The sequence below is a fragment of the Hydractinia symbiolongicarpus genome, chromosome 13 (genome assembly GCF_029227915.1).
Source record: "Hydractinia symbiolongicarpus strain clone_291-10 chromosome 13, HSymV2.1, whole genome shotgun sequence".
In the NCBI taxonomy this organism is placed as follows: Eukaryota; Metazoa; Cnidaria; class Hydrozoa; order Anthoathecata; family Hydractiniidae; genus Hydractinia; species Hydractinia symbiolongicarpus.
The window spans coordinates 9,063,828-9,083,632 of NC_079887.1; the positions used below are offsets into that span (position 1 = coordinate 9,063,828).

Genomic DNA, 19,805 nt, shown 5'->3' on the forward strand with positions numbered 1-19,805 from the left:
CCAAATTAATAAGTTAAAAGTTTCTCAATTATGTATTTAATATTGTTAACACCTTTTGTTGCATTGTGTGATCAATTTACTTATAGTAAAAACATTGCTGTATCATTGTATCGCGAGTTGCAAAGAATATGCTGACATACTTTCGTGTCATAACGCGCTATTATTTTAAGGCTGTCATTATGAAAAATGGAATACTTGTTCGTTTTTACCATAGATAGCACATCCTATTGCATGACCCTCTTTGAAACCAGTACTAGCAAAGGAAACCTAAAAGAACATTTCGGGTAGATAATCATAGATGAACAATTAAATGTAATCTTGATGCATTAACGCTAACATACATCTAAACTTAAAAAAAAACACGGAAAATTATTAAACTAAAAGAAATTATTATTACTGCCGATAGTTATAGATTGTTATGGTAGTCATTGTTGTTACTCTACATAAATGCTTCTGGTTTTGAATTTGATGAATTCATGGCTAAGATAAGGTGGACATTCTTACTAAAACCGTGTGTACAAAAGTAGACCATTTTATACCGACTATAAGCTTTGTCAAAGTATCATGATAATAATCAACGGATACTGACCGATTTTGATGCTGCAATGTAAAATACAAAGCGCGAGGTTAAAAGTACAGACCGATCTTGCGAAGCCTGTGCCCTTGACGTTATTTACGTTTTTACGTTACAATTTTAATAATGGCTTCCAAAACCGGTTAGTATGGCTTCATACAAAGACCTGTTAAAATAAGTCGTAAATTAATTAAATTATCGGATTTTTGTCATGCTAACCATTTTTTGTATCGGTCAGATAATAACTATGGATACTTAAAAATAGTTTTACGCTTTACCTGATCTATGTGGTTGACCTAGGCAAGCAGAACTTATATTTTGTAAACTCAGCTAAGTGTCTTCTAGTTATTAGGAGTTTATTAAGTCATATTCTGAATTGGGGACTTTCAAACGATCATCGTTCAAGAAGGAAAAAATGTCCGCAGAGTTTGGGTACGTGAAATTTCACGACTGCAATCTAAAACGCAAGGTGTTGTTAGATGTTTACGTCAAGTTACATAAGCACACAAATATTTGGCGCTTGTGAGTGGGAGGACGTTGACAAATGTCATGTCAGAAAGCGAATCATAAAAAAATTTGTTCGAATCAAGCCCATTGTGAAGAGTTTCGAGAGGTATAAGGCTACTTTCGAGAGGGACGAGGCTGCTTTCGAATGGCATGAGGCTACTTTCGAGAGGGACGAGGCTGCTTTTGAGAGGTTTGTGGCTACTTCCGAGAGGGACGAGGCTGTGACTTTAGTAAAAAAAGAATGGTCTACGCTTCTTTTTAAAAACATTTTTTACAATAATACAAGAAAATTGATTTTTCAAATCCTGATGAGTGTAGCCACTAGTTAAAATTCTCATGGGAAAACCAAGTATGTCAATTTTTCCAAAAAATGTAATATTTAGAAAGGACTGATGAGTGAACCATTCAGAATAAAAGACTGACACAACCGACTTGCGACTTTAATTAATTGTAATTGTTTATGAAGTAAGCTTTCGTTATAATACCTTAATTTACTGGTTTCTAAACTTTTGTAATAAAAATCAAATTTCAAGTAATGGAGTTTCGCATCACGAAGCGTAAATGTCGGAAAGGCTTAACAACATCTAATTCATTTGACTATACAAAACGTTCGTATTATAAAGCTAATTATATCGTTATGTGTGGTCGCAATACACTATCATGATTCATCGTTACATGATAACGGACATAACAAATGAAAAGTTTACGTCAATTCAACAAAACGACGACGCTGACAAAAAGAGTCACAGCAACAGCGACAGCGTGATAGTATGACGGAGGGGGCAGAGATAAGATAAAATATATATTATTTAATCCAGGGTGGTCACTCAAACCTTAAAAGCAAGTTCTATCAGATCTTTAGCCAGGAGTGGTACGAAAAAAACAGAAATTTTAGGGAGTAAAAAAACAAAACAGGAAAAGCAGTTGATAATCCTATCACGAAGCAAAAAAACCATAGATTCAAAAAACTTACTTCCTAAAAATTCTCCAAAATCTTTCATTTTGTATGTTTTTCAGAAGTTTTTCTCTAACAACATCTTCCATTTTGAAAAGTTTTAAGGGAAGGGGGTTCAAGTCGTGACAATTCAGAGTCCCCACTTATTTTGCAACTTATTAGGATGTTTAGAAGGAGGATTTTAGCTGGGTTTTTTTATTGAACACATACAGAGATTTTAGGGAAATATAAATTAGAATAAATTGAAACTTTTATCATAAGAAGGAATAATGTTCAAAGAAAGAAAGAAGAAGGATAACAAATTAAATTGGCCATTATTCATTTCAGAGCTAGCTGAGGCAGAATATAAATATTGTGGACCTATATTCTATAAAATTTCCAAACAAAAATCCATTAAAAAATTGATTTTGACAAAGTTTTTTTTGGAAAGTTTTTAATTTGCTTTTTTCTTTGAGGAATTTTACGTTTTAGGATATCAAGGAGTCGTTGGAAGCCTGCAATCCTATTGACCAGATCTTCTTCAATGAAAAACAGCTAATTATCTCGATGCTGATATTTCAAGGTAACAAGTCTACACATACTACATACAACTCAAAATTTCAACTTCAACAATGCTTAGCTAAGCAACTTCTCATTTTCAGTAAAGAGGAAAAAAACACTTTAACAGACGCAAGCCTAGCCGATCCATGTTTAGTTTTGATTTTTAAAAAAAAATAGGGTCATAAAATTCAACTACAATTTTACTAAAGTCCGAATTTCCTTAAATTCAACTTTCAGTATCGCAACTACAAATTAAAGCTCGATGAGCCCCAAAATAATAAAATTCTAAAAAAATTAAATAAAGTTTTGACTAGGCGTATGTATATGAACAAAAAAAATTCAAAGGACTCGCATTCGCACCACCACGCACAACTATTCCTTACCACGCAACCCTATTTAAAGTTTGCAAAGACATAAAACGGTTGGGATGAACAAGCCTAAAGCGATGAGGACTGGGTACAAGTAGGAAGTATTGTCTTCTAATTCGTAGGGATCTTGGACTTTTGGACCAGATGTTTTACGATTCTTTTTGTCTTTTGGGACTTCCTCTTCTGCCTCCTCGTCTCGCTCCTGTTGTTCTTCTGCATGCTGTTCTAACGGTTGAAGGCGGGGCACATCTGAAATTCATACAGAGCACAAAAATGTCATGCCTTATCATGGGAAAAAAAGTCGGGGGAAAATTCAATCGGGTTAAAATTTAGTCGGGGAAAAATTAAGTCACTTTTTTGAAGTCACTTTTCCCCTACTAATTTTTCAAATAAGTCACTTTTCCCTGACTAATTTTTGACATACCTGTAGATGACCCCCAGGAAATTTGAATCAATTTTTTTTATTTATCTATGTATGTTTGATACATATACAACTACGAGAATAAGTACAAAAATCTAGTCCAAAACAATTATGTCCCCGATCCTTTTTTGTAATCTTCCTACCAATTTATTAAGGTGGTAACAATGAGAAAACAAGTTTAGCATTAAAAAAAACGTCGGGGAAAATTCTTAATCAGATATAAAAAAATCGGGTAAAAGTACTAGACAGGGTAAAAATAATGAAGGAAAATTTTGGTCGGGGAAAAATTAAGTCACTTGCCAAAAATTTAGTCACTTTTGCACGACTTTTTTCCCCGATAAGGTAACTGATAAGTTGACTCACACAATTAATTGAATGGACAGATTCCAAATCTCATTTCTATGAACTTTGTAATTAAAACTTAATTAAAAAGATTTTTGGGTAATTAAAATTTTTATGCGAGTCATCATGAGAAACTGGCTAATTTTACGTCAACCGAGTGACTTTACAAATCGCTTTTTGAATTTTATTTTTAATTCTTGACTTAACACATAACAGTAAAAATCTGGCGTTGTTTACATTATAGATTTCTTCTAAAGACCCTTATCACCTGCGCTCTGGCAGGTGGGAATGACTTAATGAAACAACAAACGATATAAATCGATATGAAGTGATTAAACATAGTAAGAAAGTTCTATCTTGATAGCCGGGTTTTCAGAAAAGCACGAACAGTCGAAGATCAAGAATTAGTCTGCAAAGAAATCTACCCACCTTCAACTTTTCCTTTGAATATTACTATAGCATTTATTTTAGGGTTGTCATGATAAGTCTAAAAAGAAGATGGAGAACTAAAAAACATAAATACAGTCACCCACGTATTTACCTCGTATACTACTTCATAATTTCCTAACTTATTAATCAAATCTGTAAAGTATTCATCTTTTGTAAAAGATCAAGCCAATTCACTTTTTTTCAATATGTAGTGATGTAATTTTATGTGTTAGCCTTATTTGTTTTGTGAGATATACTCTGTCAATTATTTCCAGAAGAAAAGCATCCATTTGAACTACTAAAACTTTTGACATTTTTGCCCAACTATAGATAACTGCTTGATTTGGAGACCGAACACACGACCTCTGAGTCGGACACTCTATAGACTTTAACTACCGACACGTAATGCAAGAAGATCAATGTAATGAAATGAAATGTCATTTACAGCTCAATTCTTTCACGTGGACAAATAAAATGGCTGATGTGAAATACTTTTTACCTGCATGTCTTGTTAGCATGTCGGTATTCGTGTTGGCGTAAATTAGAGAGAATTAATGATCAGATACCCTCGTTCACGAAGGCAAACATAGAGGTGTTTTTCTTGTGGCCTTTACACGATTAAATAGAATTTTAAAATTTCCTACCTTTACAAATTCCACATACAGAGTACCAGGAAAGGGAGATGTATGTGGTCCAACTTGAAGTTCACCACGCTTTATACTGAAGGGCACATACTCGTCATGTGCAACACCATATCCAACACGATCATATATATCAAGGTCTTTTATCACAACATGTTGGTGGTTTAATCTCACATCGAAGACCTGTAGGAAACAATCAAATGATGACAAGACATGTGGTTAAAGGTTTAGCGATGAGCATTATGTTCTACACACGTTTCTTAAAATATGTTCTTCAGGGGTCATCAAGGTTTGATTGAAACAAACCACTTGCTAAAACACAAGTTGAACTTGTATAAAAAAGCTAAGGATGTCCAGAAATCTTTTCTTTTTTTTTCGAAAATTTTTTATCGGTTTTCCTACTACAGGACTTGGAAAGTTTTGGCAATTCATACAGAATAATACAGAAACTTTGATTATTTTATCAGACTCAGAATTTTGTTAATATATTTATATAAAGCATTACAATAGAGATGCAGCTACACGTTCTCCATTGTTGATTGAATTTTGGGTGATGACATGTATGCAGGAAGCAGTGGTTGATTTTGCCGCGAGTATATAGTTGTGTAAATCGTGCTATGAATTGCAATGGTGGCTGTATAGGTGGAGATAAATTACGGTGAGTTTGGTATTTCAGTAAAAAATTTCAGTTCTCAATAACATTTTCAGGATGTTTTCTCATCTATATCTTTAAGTTTTTATAATAAAATAGGGACAAAAAAGGAAAATTTGCCAACAAGTTGACTGACTACACACCCTCAATGGACAAAATCACAAGGATGGACAGACACCGAATTCTAAAGTTTACTACAGTGCTTTTCTGCGGATTTCATTATAATTCCACTTTTACACTGGTAGATCGTTCCAGGGTAAAAAAAAACATATATAATTGAAGAAGCGTAAACTACAGCTTTAAGCATTCACTACCTATTCAAAAACATTATATATATATGTTGAAATTCGATATGATTGACAAGTGGATGAATCATGTGATCAATTACATTTTCAAAATTAGGCTGGAATAATGTAAAAAATGTAAAAAAAGATTAGCTGAATTTAGCAATTATGGTAAATTTTATAAACATGAAAGCTACATGATAAGGTTCAATTATCTTCATCAAACAATACTTACCCCAGATATAGCCCCCACCGTGATTCTAGACAGCCCAGGAAATCCCTCCCACCCTGGGCTACGGAATATTTTAAATTTAAATGTACCCCAGAATGGAATGGTAAATCCCAAAATACGGGGCATTTCTCTGGGGTCTGTCCATCCTGTACATACTAAAAAGGGTAACACCCTAGAACAAACTAGAATAACCTGGAACAATCTAGAACAAGCTAGAACAACCTGAGAACAAGCTAGAACAAGCTAAGAAATAAAACAACCCAAAATATAATACTCTCTATGTCGATTCTGTAAATAAATCTGGGTTTCTAACAAGAATATTTCCGCCATGTTTCCCACTCGCCAAGTTATGGGGGATTCCCTTAGTTTAGTACAACAATAGCATTAACTGTCCAGGTATTTTTACCCCTAAAGTCCAATATCAGCATTTAGCTAGAACGATAGCTAGTTATTGCATTTCTTTATTATATTGAATTTTACCATTTTAAGTGAACCCCTGGTCTTACGACGATACAGTTCACTGCATCAAAGAAATCAACTTCTTTCTGTCTCGCCACATTCAAAATGTTTGAAATGAATGCAAAGAAGGAAAACTATTAAATTTTTTTCTTTATTCAAATCAGTTTTCAGAACACAGAGCGTTTACGCTATTCCGCACAGAATTCCCATTTCATTTGCTGCCGGTTGTCCGGTTGTTCTCTTTGTTTACTGTCAGCTATCTGACTGTTCTGTGAAACTGGTAGTTATACCTAATTTTATCTTTGGGTAAATAAACCTTCAAAAACACCTGTTGTTTAAAAAAAAAAATAGAAACCAGGTCACCCATTTTGTAGCGAGATGTAGGAAACACACATTCGATACTCATTTCAACATTTGGCAAAGCGCTATGTACAGGAGCCAAACTTTAAAGGTAGATAATTAACTTTGTTGTCTACCTCGACGGTCCAACTGACATATCTTTTTGTTATTCATTCAGCAGATGTTACAATGACAGCGCTTCTTATGCTTGAATTTTTTTTTGTACACGCAACCTGATCTTTTAGAATGTTTTCAGATAGGACTCGCTTGTCCTTATTGTTCCAGGTTGTCCTTAGGTTGTTCTAACTTGTTCTAGGGTGTTCCCCTTTTTAGTATGTACGCTGTCCATCCAGGTACAAAATCCGCTTTTTTTGTTGTCAGTCCCCAGCTACCTAGCTAGTTTGATAAATAATCTTAGTGTCCCTGCATGTCGCCTATGGAATGGACTGGCACAACACCTTGATTATAGAATTTACTTTATAATTAGTTTTCTGTGAGAAATTTTACCTTCATTTTTGATCCACGAAAGTACACTTCAGAAAACTTTAAGACTAAAACAAAATTTCCTTCATCCTTAATGGGTATCGTATATCCAAAATCAGCTACATGATAGCGTTCAGTTTGATATAATATTTGATCTGACGGTGCTGCTCTGTCTATTTGCAAGCTTTTACCATAATCAGAAGCTGTTCCTATTGACAATTTATCTGTTTGATAATGTACTCCATTTAAATCTGTATGTGGCCCAGTACCACCACAATTAACAGCATATACAACTTCACCAATACATTCTACATAGGATTTCGAAAAAATCAAATAAATGCACAAATAGAATCGCAAGAAATTACAAATTGAACATTCTCTTCCTAACAAAGAAACCAGCAACGAGGTCGCCATCTTGAACGTGATTCTTCCTTCGATTCGTTACCGTACAGCAAAGTAGATATTTGTTTCATAATTACACAAAAAGTAGCCTGCCCGGCTTGAGCAGTTTACGCCTCACAAACACAAAAACGTTAAATTCGCGTTGGGCATGTGGTGCGCTAATTGAAGTTAATTTTTTAACGCTTGGCTTTATATAATAGAAACGTCGATGACTAATCAACGCACCTGCCTTAAACTCAAACTAGCGCGCGGACTAATGTTTTTGATATTTTAACAGGAGTTAGCGCAAACACACTTTTAAAGAAATTGAGCATACAAAAGCCATTTCTACAAAAGCATCTTTCTTTAAAACGGCGGACAAAAAAATTTGTTTTTAAAAGATTATACATTAATTCTTTCCAGGAGATGGTAATATTCTCCATTTTCTTGTTTTGTTGTTAAAAATCACGAATCTAAGCTCCTTGACCGCTTTTTTTTATTTTTTTTAATTCGCATCATAAATAAAAATCCATATTGAAATGTCCTCATCGATGTTATTAGACGTTTTTATCAACGAAAAAAATTAAAAAGTATTAAAACAGCTTTCATTTTATTTGTAATAAAAACATCCTTGTGCGCTAATAAATACTCAATATAATTATCTCCTGAGAGCAAAAATTTACCGCGTTTTAACGCCACATGGAAGCAAAAACACCAAGGTGTTGCTTAACGCCTGCTTTAACGCGCAGACCCTGAACATATATATTAATTTAATTAATAAATATAATTTAATATTTCAATTTCTCAAAACTTTATTACACCATTACTGTGTAACCAGTTTTAGCATGCGTAAAGCATTTGGCGTTTGCTAAAAAATAAATGATAGGTTCTGAGATCATTGGTTATATATACAAACAGTTTTGTTTGACTGATTGTGTTTAGTTCTTTACTTTTACATAAATAAGAACTGTTACTGACATCAAAAACATCGTTGGCGTTTAGGAAATTTTGACAAATATAGTAATGGTACCTATCTCCAATTTTTTGCGTTAGCGTTGTATTGAGGTCGTGTTTTAAGTTTAACGCGTGTTAACGCATTTTAATGCGTACTAAGTGTAGTGAAGCTGGGAGAAAAAAGAACATTCTGGAACGTGTTATGCATTTTCCTTTTTATGGAAATCAAACTTTTCATCAAACTTCCGCCCCCCCCTGACGGTTTTTTTTTAATAAGTCCTGATTGCTTTCCTATATAGCTATGATACTTACTGAGTTTTAACATTTATCTATTAGACACCTGTATGCTAAATTTTTAGGTCCCATACCTTTCAGAGGCTTTGATATTGGCCATTACTCGAAACTACCCCTAAAATCTCTATGAAATCCTTATAATGGGAAAAATATAATAACTCCTGTTAGGATTATCCTTAGAACTTGAAACTTGCAACACAACTTTGTTTCATCAAGAAGAATCATTTTGAATAATTTTGACACGTGACTTATCCGATTTCCCGATTTTATCGGGTTTTACCCGAAAATCGAAAAAAAACGGATTCTCGGGCAATTTTTGGCAATTTTTTATCCGATCCATGTAAAAACCGGAAGATATGTTAAAAAAAATTTATTTAGCTTTTAAAAACTTCAAACAGAATGTAAAAATTCACTCTAGAAGAAAAGTAATTATATTTTAAGCAGATAGTATTTTTAACAATTTTCAAGCTTCTCATGACGTCACAGAAAATGTGCTGACGCAAACAAAAATTTATTGCTGCCATTTTGTTCCTTTTATGACGTACTATAAGTGTGCCAAGTTTGATTCAATTTGATCAATCCTATGAAAAGTTATTGAGGGGGGGCGGAATCCACCCCCCCCCACCCCCGGTCATAGTATGTTCGAAAAAACCCGGACCGAATAGGGTTAATGCCTGTTTGACGTATTTAAGTCGAATTTCATCAAACAGTCATTTTTAATAACCGCGATGAGTGCAAAAAATGTTATTAAAGTATCCCTTTTGACGGAAATGAAAAATTCGATTTCATCAAACACTCGCAGTTTGACACTCGTGAATTGAATGAAGTTGTGTGACTCCAGAGGGGAGACAGAGTGGAGACTCCAACCTGAAACCTTATGATTACAAGTCGAATGCGCTACCACAACACCATCTCCGCTCCGACATAGGATTTAAAGTTTCTAACTGGTTTCGTCCTAAATTTTGTGCTGAGGCTCTTCTCTACGCCATGATGGAAACAGGACGGCATGTTTATATCTTTACTAAAGATCGGCAATAACCTAATGTAAACTATTTAAAAAGATCAAATGAGAATCTATCAGCTTTGTTTCCTGTGCCAACCTTGTCTAAAGGACTTGCTAGGCTGTTTATATTTGGACGGCCTAACAAGGCAGGTTGTGCAAACATAAAAATATAAAAGCCTAACAAGTCCTGGGGACGAGGTTGTCCCTGGTCATCTTGCGTTTTTCGGGACCGCGATACGAAAAGATACAGGATGTCCTGGGGCGAGGTTGAGGGAATTAATTAAAGTTTTTATTTAAATTTAAATTTTTTCGGACAACAAATAAGCACCTAACTTGTGTTCAAAACCTTGCGAAGTCGAAATAGAATATCATTAAAACAGCTAACTGCGCTTAGTACAACCACGATCCCAGGGTCAGTAGCGTTTCTTGTCATCTTCATGTCAAAAAAATGATAGTCCCGCTGGGATCAAGGTTGTGCTTGGTAATTGAAAATATAAAACCCATCTGAAAAAAATTAAGCGCAGAAAATAATTAGAAATTTTGGATGAATTTTAATTTTTTTTAGAACTATGATTTCTTTTTATTAAAATGATAAAAGTAATATAAAAAAGCTATACAAATATAAGAGAAGCGAAAAAACGATTTCAGGGCTTTCTTGAATATTAGTCGACTGTAATAAAATGTTAAAAAATAAGCGACTGAGTAATTTAAGTTGTCATCTATTTGTAGACTCATATTGAAACCTTTTTTGAGATAAAGGATTTTTCATTAAAAAAAAAGAGATTTTTATATTTCGGTAGGGTAAGGAAAAATTTTTTTGACACTTCCCAATGCGAAAAACCAAGTAGTTTTTAAAGCTAAATAAAAAAGATTTAAGGAAAAAGTTGTTAAAAAATCTACTTTTGAAGGAGAATTAAGGAGTTTTGAGGAGGCGTGGAAAAAGGGAAAATAATATTTTACGCCAATTTGGCGGACCGCGTTTGATTTTTGCCAAAAAATGGACGATGGGCGTTAATTACAGGAGGCACTACACTATTAGAAAACAAACAAAAACACAGAACACCAGCTAATTTTTCGAGCATAGAGAATATAAATTGAATTCTGTTTTAACTGATGAGAACAAGCTTAATTTTTGGTCAGGAACGCAAGGGGTCTTTTAAAAGCTTTGCTGCAAAAGAATAATGAGAAAACAAAGCCATACTATTTAAGTTTGTCATAAGCACACAAGTCATTTGTGAATGATTCCCTACTTGCCGAATAGGAAGAAACAATGATCAAAAAAATATTTTTAAATATAGCTGTACAAAGTATTTTCTGATTATTTTTTTATATAATTAAAAGACCCAAAATAAAATTATTCAGCTCCAACTACGGCACGTCGAAAAACTCAAATGCAAAAAATTTAACAAAGCAATTAATAATTCAAAAAGCTTTCTGCACATGATATATATCGAGGGAAATTTGGAAAGACTTTTGTATGATTCGTAAAAACATCGTAATGCGAATGTTTATAGAATCCTGTAATCTAGTGACTGCAAGCAAAACTGATTATCTTACGGGTTTAATTGTAGCAAATGTTATCAATTTACATTTTATTTTTATTTATATAATTTTTTTCTGTTGCGCGCGCTTGAAAAAGGTGCCTGTTGGCCCGCGAAGAAATTATTATATACACATTCAAAAACAGTGAATTAAAATTATATAATTTTAACTATCAATCTACATTTTCAAAACGCAGCGCCAATAAAGCAAACGAGAAGGTATGTAGCTAAGATCTACGACACCATCTTTTTTGTTCCGCATTTCGTTAACGTTAAGGATACCATCTTTTTCGTTTAAACTTCGACAACATCAAAATACCGACTTTTTCGTTCTCACCTTCCAAACATTCGAATTACTATCTTTTCGCTTCGCACTTTGTTAACGCCTAAAATGCCATCTTTTTCTTTTTAAATTCGTTTTTTCTGGTGTGGTTTCAATTACACTAGGATTACGTGACATAGAAATATCTAGCTTGCTTCTGTTCGGTGTTATACTTGCTCTTAAAAACCTGTTACTCACTACAGGCGAAACACAATTTTTGGTACGTTGCGGCGTTGTTTGTTTATGGTCTCTGTGAATATGATTGCTCGGTTTTAAGTTTACACAAAAGTCACGTGAGAATATACAAGGCGAAACAGTATCTGTTAGAGATGACAAAGACGTGTCGGGAGAATTAAATGTACCTGTCCCAGTAACACAATGTGGTGTCTTACATGACGTACTAGCGCTCACTTTAACGTTATGTGATTGTGTAGTCAAAGCGGTCGAAGGAGAAAACAGAGAAGAGAAAAAGTCTACGCCTTCATCTTCAATCGACAAATTTAGTGTATGGTTCCTGCTTAAATTTTCGGTACTCTTATTGGATCCGGTCCTTTTAACGGTGGTCAATTCATCGACAACTTCATTTTCCCCTTCCGCAGTGAAGCCTTCACTGTCGGACGACAAACGTCTTGCCCTACGTCGACGCCGTGTAATTTTAACGGCGGAATCATTAAAGTCGCTAACAAAAGACGGCATTGTGTTTTTATGACGAATTGTGCTTGTCGTGTACCCACCAAGATCATCGTCATCTTCAGAATCTGATAAACTATATTTCTTTCTCTCACATTTTTCTTTTGAATTTTCAAGAGAACTTAACCGTTCAGATTTACGTCGTTGATTTCGATTTTTTGCTAACCGTGGCAGAGACGATCTTGTCTGTATTGCTGCGAAATCAGGGGAGTTACTCCTGGTTGACATGTTACTGCTAACTACTGAAGGCGAACTGACGCTATCACGGGAGCTATAACATAAAAAAAAGAGTTATTTCAAAAAGGTGGCGACTATTTTAGTATGGTATAAAGTTTTCGCTGAACGGTCAACAAAAATTTTCTAAAATCAACTATTACACATAATGAAATATTAACAACAACTATATGGTGATGGTGACCATGATGGTGTTAGTAGTGGTGGCTGTGATGATTGTGGTGGCTGTGATGGTTGTGGTGGCTGTGATGGTTGTGGTGACTGTGATTGTTGTGGTGGCTGTGGCAATGGTTATAGTTAATATGGTGTTGGTTTTGGTGGCAGGTGGGGTGATACTCATAACAACAATAATTATAGTTTTAAAAATTAATAATTCATTAAACAAAATGACAGGACAACACAAACACCATAGAAACATTGACGCTTTTTATTTCGCAAAAAGAAATATATATAGATATAAGTAGAAAAAATTTAAATTTTTTTTTTTTAAAAGCAAGCAAAATCATTTCCTTAAGTATTAAAAATGTTGCCAATGGCAACTGATATTTTTTGGTAGCAGGTGAGAGCAAAAAAGGATAAAAGTTTGTACCAAATAAATACAAAAAAATAAACAAATAATAAAACAATAAAAAGGACATGCCTTGATGACTTGCGGCTCATGTCTATCCACCCTAAATCATTTGCAATGGGATGCTTGAATTTCGAACTGTGACGTTTTGGTTGGAAAGTAATACATTTTCGCCCTATAAAATAATGCATCAAATTTTACGATCTGGCTAATAATAATAATAATAATAATAATAATAATAATAATAATAAATATTTAAAGTGGCTAGCCCAGAAAATCACAAAAACCTATAGTTAGTGGATTGTTTCCACTGGGGGCCACTAGAACAAAAAAGAAACAAAAAAATGATAAACCTTAGACTGCCTCAGCTCAATCAAACATAGTAACATTTATAATCTGTGAAAATTGAAAAGAAAAAGAATAAAAAAACAAAAATTAAAAAATTCAAAAGTGATCTCCATTAGAATTTGCCAAATACATTAGAGATGGAAGTCTTAAACGAAAGCAGACTTCCATCACAGGTCACTTGGTCTGGAAGATTATTCCACACTTTTGCAGCTCTAAATGGGAAGGCTTTTTTGCCAAATTCCGTGTTGACCAAGGGAAGTGTGAACCTGTTTTTTGAAGCTCCTCTTGTTTGATGATTATGACAGTTTTTTGTCAAAAGGAATTTTGAGCGCATGTAATCAGGAGCAATGTGATTCATGGCTTTGAAAACTAATATGGCATCGTTTTTGATGAGTAAATTATTCATTGAATATTCCCTCTCTTTCCCAAGAAAGGTACGGACACATTTTAATCGTTTTTCTAGTTTTCCCAATCTACCTTGGGTGGCACAAGCCCATGCCGAGGAGCAGTAGTTGAAATATGGCATGACAAGTGCATTAATTAAAAGGTTTTTTGTGTGAGGTGTTAAACAGGATGCAATGGTTCTAATTTTAGAATATTTAATTAGTATTTTTCTATTTATGTCATTAATGTGCTTTTCCCATTGCATTTTTTGATCAAATGTTACCCCAAGATATTTAACTTTTTCGCTCCTCTTCAAAGGAATACCCATATAGTTGATAGTTTTGTTCTCAACTTTTTTTAACTGGCTGTGGTTGCCGAAAAAGATTGTTTCAGTTTTGTCCGTATTAATAGTCATTTTGTTATTATTCAGCCAGAGGTCGACTTGCGAAAGTTCTAACTCGACCTGGGAGACAAGGGTATCCAAGTTTTTATGAGACGAAATAATTATTGTATCATCCGCATATAGATGGTGGTAGTTTGAATTGATGACAGATTTTAAGTCATCAATATACAAAAGAAAGAGCAGGGGCCCCAACACAGATCCCTGCGGCACCCCAAAAGCGTCTTCATGAAGCAGATCTGATCCTGTGTCGTTTACAAGAGTCAGCTGCATTCGGTCCGTTAAGTAGGACTCGAACCAGTCAAAGGCAGCATCTCTGATGCCAAAACACCATAGTTTTTTTAACAAAATTTTATGATCAACAGTGTCAAAAGCTTTTTTAAGGTCAATGAGCACAGCACAAACAAAGTTATGTTGGTCGAGCTCAGTAAGAATAAAATCAGAGACATCGACTACTGCAGTTTCTGTGGAAAAGAGTTTTCGAAATCCGGACTGTCTGTCATTCAGGAAGTTGTGCTCAGAAATAAAATGAGACATTTGCTCATGCACTAACTTTTCAAAAACTTTCATAGGAATTGGCAAAATGGAGATAGGCCGATAATTAGTAGGATCTGTTTTATTGCCACTTTTAAAAATAGGCGAGACCCTTTTAGTCTTCCAACATTTAGGTACATAACCAGTAAATAAAGATTTGTTGAAAAGACTTGATAAATAAATACTTAAAACTGACGAACCTGCTTTTAGCAGTCGTGAACCAATTCCGTCCAAGCCTGTAGCTTTATTAAGTTTTAGTGATCTAATTATTTTTTCGACACTTTTGGTCTCAATACGAGCCCACCGAAAATCGTGTCCGCTAACAGGTGGATTAACATTAGTAGTGTCAAAAGAAAATTTAGAGGCTAGTTTGGCACCAACACTGACAAAAAATGAATTGAATGTGTTGGAAATTTCTTTTGGGTGAGAAGTTTCTGTACCATCGTTTTGGACTACTCGCTTTATCGAGGTAGTATTGCCTGACTTATCAGGAACCAGTTTTTTTAGGGTTTTCCAAAGTTGTTTTGGCCGTTTTTGAGAGTCCTGCAAAACGTCATTATAGTACTCGTTTTTGAGTCGATTTTTGAGACCTATTACCTGGTTCCTTTTTTGTTTGAAAGCTTCCCAGTCTATGATGGATTTTGTTTTTGATGCTTTCCGTTTCAAGAAGTCTCTTTCTTTGATGGCTATTATTAATTCATCAGTGACCCATGCCTCAACACGGCCAGAAAATCTATGTGTTTTGAAAGGGGCATGTTTGTCAGCCACTGTTTTAACATTTTTATTCAGTTTCTCACATGCTTTATCAAGGTCATCATAATTATTAAAATATGACCAGTCTAAATTCCTGAGGTCCTTCAGAAAAGCCTCTTCACTGAAGTTCTTGTAGCTACGAACCTTGCATGTTTTAGGTTCAAATTTTGGCCTTTTGAATTTTCTGATCACATAAACTAAATTGTGATCACTGATGCCTAAATCCATGACACCAGTTTTAGAAATACAAGAACTGTTAGAAAGTATCAAATCTATAAGAGTGCTACATCAAGTTTTGTTTGATGTAGCAGAAGTTTAACATAGTCTAGTTTGGATGACAGACCATTAATGTTGAGATGGGCCATTTTTAAGCCCTTCCCATTTCTGATTGCCTCAAAATCAAAGTTTTCATCAATAGTAATATTGATGTTGTCCGGAATTTCGTCACCAAATGACTCCTCATTAGCAAAGGGCAAATTACGAGAAAGACAGGGACTGCAAACGAAAAACAGTTTATCTTCAGGAGTCTTCATAAATTGTTGATATTTTTTATCAGAAATACGCTCACATTTTTTATGAGCCCATAATCCACACTTGTCACAAGAAAGTGCTTTGTGTGTTTTTGCCACAGGTTTTAAGCATGAAGAACAGGGATACTTAACAGGACCTGGGTTGAGGCAGATGTCCCCTGACAAGAGGATTAAAAAATAGAAATACTTGTGCCTGCTTGGCTTAAGTTTTGATAAAGCCATTAATTTTAATTGGAGAGTGAGCTGGCTTTCAGAAACTCTATTGCAGGCATCAAGTGAAGAGATAGAAAAGAAACTCCTATCTAGTCGACTCATTTCGTTGTTGTTGGGTGAGCTACTTTTGAACGAAGGTTTTGTATTGCTCAAAAATACAACGAATACAAAAATCAGTTTTAGCGTAAATGTGGGGTTTCCTACCTGAGTAAAGTTATTTTTAAGTCGTAGAGAGATCATTCTACGGTTAACCTAGATACGGCTAACCTAGATATCCAGAGTAGTTCGATCATTGTGAATTTTTAGGGATATTCTTAGGGAAATTCAGTAGGATTTTGGCTGTTTTTTCGGAAATTTTTTTAATTAGCAGGAAAACACACACAAAAATTTAAGGAACTTTAGGAAAATTTGGTTTAGTAGAGTGTAATTTAGAATCACAAGAAAAAAGAATGTTAAAGAAAATTGAACAAGGTAAACACAAATTGAATTGATCAGATTCGTTTCTACATTAGCTGATGCAGACCATATTTATTTTGACCTTGAAAAGAAAATTCATTACAGAAATTGGTTTTGACAAATGGACGTTACCTAAAAATTTAGGAGGGGTGGAAGTATTGAAATTCTTGAAAGATTTTGCAGGGTTTTTTAAGGGAAATGAATAGCCAGGCATACAGGGGAAATATTAGAAGTTTTAGGATTATTCAACATCGTGAAGGTAATGGTAAAGTAAAACCTGACAAATAATTATTAAACCTGACAAGTATATAATTATTAAGTGACTGACATAAAAGCTAAGTTGAAAGGTTATAAGAACTTTGACAACAACTCACTTTTTCTTTTTCGTTGTACTGGTATCTCATTTCCATTCCCTTCTTGTGACCTATATGGGAATGAAGGAAATCGTGAAAACAGTTTTCATATATATATAACTAAAACAACCAAAATAACGCAGATCTTGCTACAAAAAAGAAAAGCACACACAAATCTAAAAGAATTTGACTTCTCACAAAAGCAAATGGAAGCTGTGACTAATTGGATAAGGCTAAGAATATGACATTCTCATGATCTCAAACATTTATGAAACTCTTTTACAATATCTTAAGATTTTAAAATTTTGTCCTGCTAGTGCAGTATATGTAACTCTGTAATTCTCTTAATTCATATACATACACAAAAATATTTCATTAACGTAAATATTAGCAGACTGAAACATGAACATTTATCCACTTAGGCAAACAAATAACTTACATAAATTGTTCTGTGTTACTGGAAAATGACTCTTCATTTCTTTGTACACCAACATGTTCTGTTTCAACAAGTTCTGACAATGACTCTGTTTCATCATTTAATGGATCTGGTGCTGTTAGACTACCTTCTTCATCGTCTGACGTCATTAATAAATTATTGCTGGTTCGTCCGATTGAATGCTGTCTCAACCTACCAGCATACTGATTGGCTACATGTAAGGGACGCAAACGAGAGGATGTTGGTCGACTTGACACAAACTGAGAAAGAATTATATAAATAAATATAGATAAAATATAAGTAAAATGAATGAATTAGGAGCAAAAATACTTTATAACAAATGACAACAGTAGAATCTACTTGATATTGTAATAAAATTCGCCATGTTTAAATGTATTTAAAAAAATATATATTTCATTTTATTAAAAGTAAAACCTTTTCGACTTACACCATCATCAGTACATAACAATGATCTCTAAGTAGCTACGTGTTTGTACATATATACATGAAAATGTAATTTAGTAAAATAACAAAAGGTTAAAAATTGAGGGAATATATGAATAGGCAATTTACAAAGGTGATGGAAATAATAGAAACTTCATATTGATATTGTTCTCATTGTTGAAATTACACACCTTTGCATGTTGTGCACTATCTAACAAAGCCCAAAGCATCACTATCTATATACTACATACCCTTGTTTCAACTTCTGGTAAAAACGTTAGATCAGCGTCATTGTGATCCTCTTCACTTTCGCTTTCTTCGCTTTCATCAGCTAAACCCATTGCTACCTCGAAATCATCTTCATAGTACATTACATTACTCAAGTCCTTATCCTTTATTCTGAATTTTTGTGGTGGTGACCCAATCTGATTTACATGAATCTAAATGTAAACAATAATGAATTGAATTTTGAAGAACTCCTTATGTATTTCAACAAAGACAAACAAACTTTTGTGTTGTAATTTCTACAGAGATGCTGTCATTTTGAAATTCAAGCATAAAATAAAATCAAACTGCTTAAAAAATGGTCAACAGGTACTTACTTTAGTGATACAGCGAAATTTAGCTTTACATAATGGACATGTGTTGGTATTCTAAAGAAATTATTATATAGAATTGGTAACATTTGCTTTATACCAAGTCCCACCTGCCTTTTTGTTCATAGCTTTTTACAGAGTATATAAATATAACAACAACAACAACCAATTTTTGATTTTCATCAATAAGGATCTAAAAAAAAACTCCCATGAAATGAAGAAAATATCGATGATCATATAAAATATAGATATATACATATATGTACATATCCATCCTAAAGTGACCATAATCTTATTTGTGACCCATCCCCAAAATGTATTTTGAAAAATAAGTTAAATAATTTTAAAGATGGTAATAAAAACATTGAAAGTGACATATCCCACCAGAAGTTTAAATTTAGACATTTTGGAAAAATTATTTCAGACATAAACAATAACAAATTGCATCTATCCATTTGAATTCAACAAAATATACAACATATAATAATACAAAAACATAAATACCTTGGACCACTCATAAATACATGCAAAACAATACCAATGATCACAGAGACTTAAAACGCCTCGAATTGAAACCAAATCCAAACAAATGCTGCAGGTTTGTGGAGTTGTATCTTCATGACGCAATCTTCTTCTCTTATGCACTGAATATTCATCAATTGCTCTTTGCTTTGCTTTTCTGATAGGTCGCATTGATATTTGTTGAAAATCTATGAAAAGAATGCAATACACATTTATTTGTTTACTAATGTATAATAGGCTAAGGAATTTCTGTACCCAGTGATTAATATAGAACTAGCTAGTAGCCAGTGGATAATCCACAGCTTGGCACTTTCTTTGATACATACTACAATTAGGATTATTGCCAGTAAGATTTTGATGTGTTTAGTGAAGCTTTTAGGTGTGCTCATAAATTTTCATTTTGCAAGTGTTGTTGATATCATTTCGAGCATGTGCATGGTTCCCAAATCAAAAGTTTTTAGATCAAAATTGAGATGAATTGTGAAGAGGAGAATTAAAAATCAAGGAAAACTAAAGAGATTTGGTTTAAATTATGGAAATGTCAAGTCAGTTTGTAAAAAATTGCTGCCATTGATTCTTTGTTTGTTTATAACAAGCATTAGAGAAATAACCAATTATATAAG

At 33.8% G+C, this 19,805-nt stretch overlaps 2 protein-coding genes across 2 annotated transcripts; both read right to left on the reverse strand.

Moving 5' to 3' along the window:
- Positions 1–2,574: 2,574 nt before the first annotated feature.
- LOC130623843 (malectin-A-like) lies at positions 2,575–7,681 on the reverse strand. Its single transcript, XM_057439371.1, has 4 exons — positions 7,251–7,681; positions 4,781–4,960; positions 4,137–4,194; positions 2,575–3,193 (listed from the first exon to the last, which is right to left on the reverse strand). The coding sequence occupies exons 1-4, from the start codon at positions 7,638–7,640 to the stop codon at positions 2,973–2,975; spliced, it is 849 nt and encodes a 282-aa protein (XP_057295354.1). The 5' UTR covers positions 7,641–7,681; the 3' UTR covers positions 2,575–2,972.
- Positions 7,682–11,129: 3,448 nt separating this feature from the next.
- LOC130623590 (uncharacterized) lies at positions 11,130–19,397 on the reverse strand. The gene is made up of 7 exons (XM_057439094.1): positions 19,165–19,397; positions 18,667–18,717; positions 18,316–18,504; positions 17,624–17,880; positions 17,206–17,255; positions 13,286–13,388; positions 11,130–12,682 (listed from the first exon to the last, which is right to left on the reverse strand). Exons 1-7 carry the CDS (start codon positions 19,351–19,353, stop codon positions 11,779–11,781), a joined length of 1,743 nt encoding a protein of 580 aa, XP_057295077.1. The 5' UTR covers positions 19,354–19,397; the 3' UTR covers positions 11,130–11,778.
- Between the last annotated feature and the right edge of the window lie 408 nt (positions 19,398–19,805).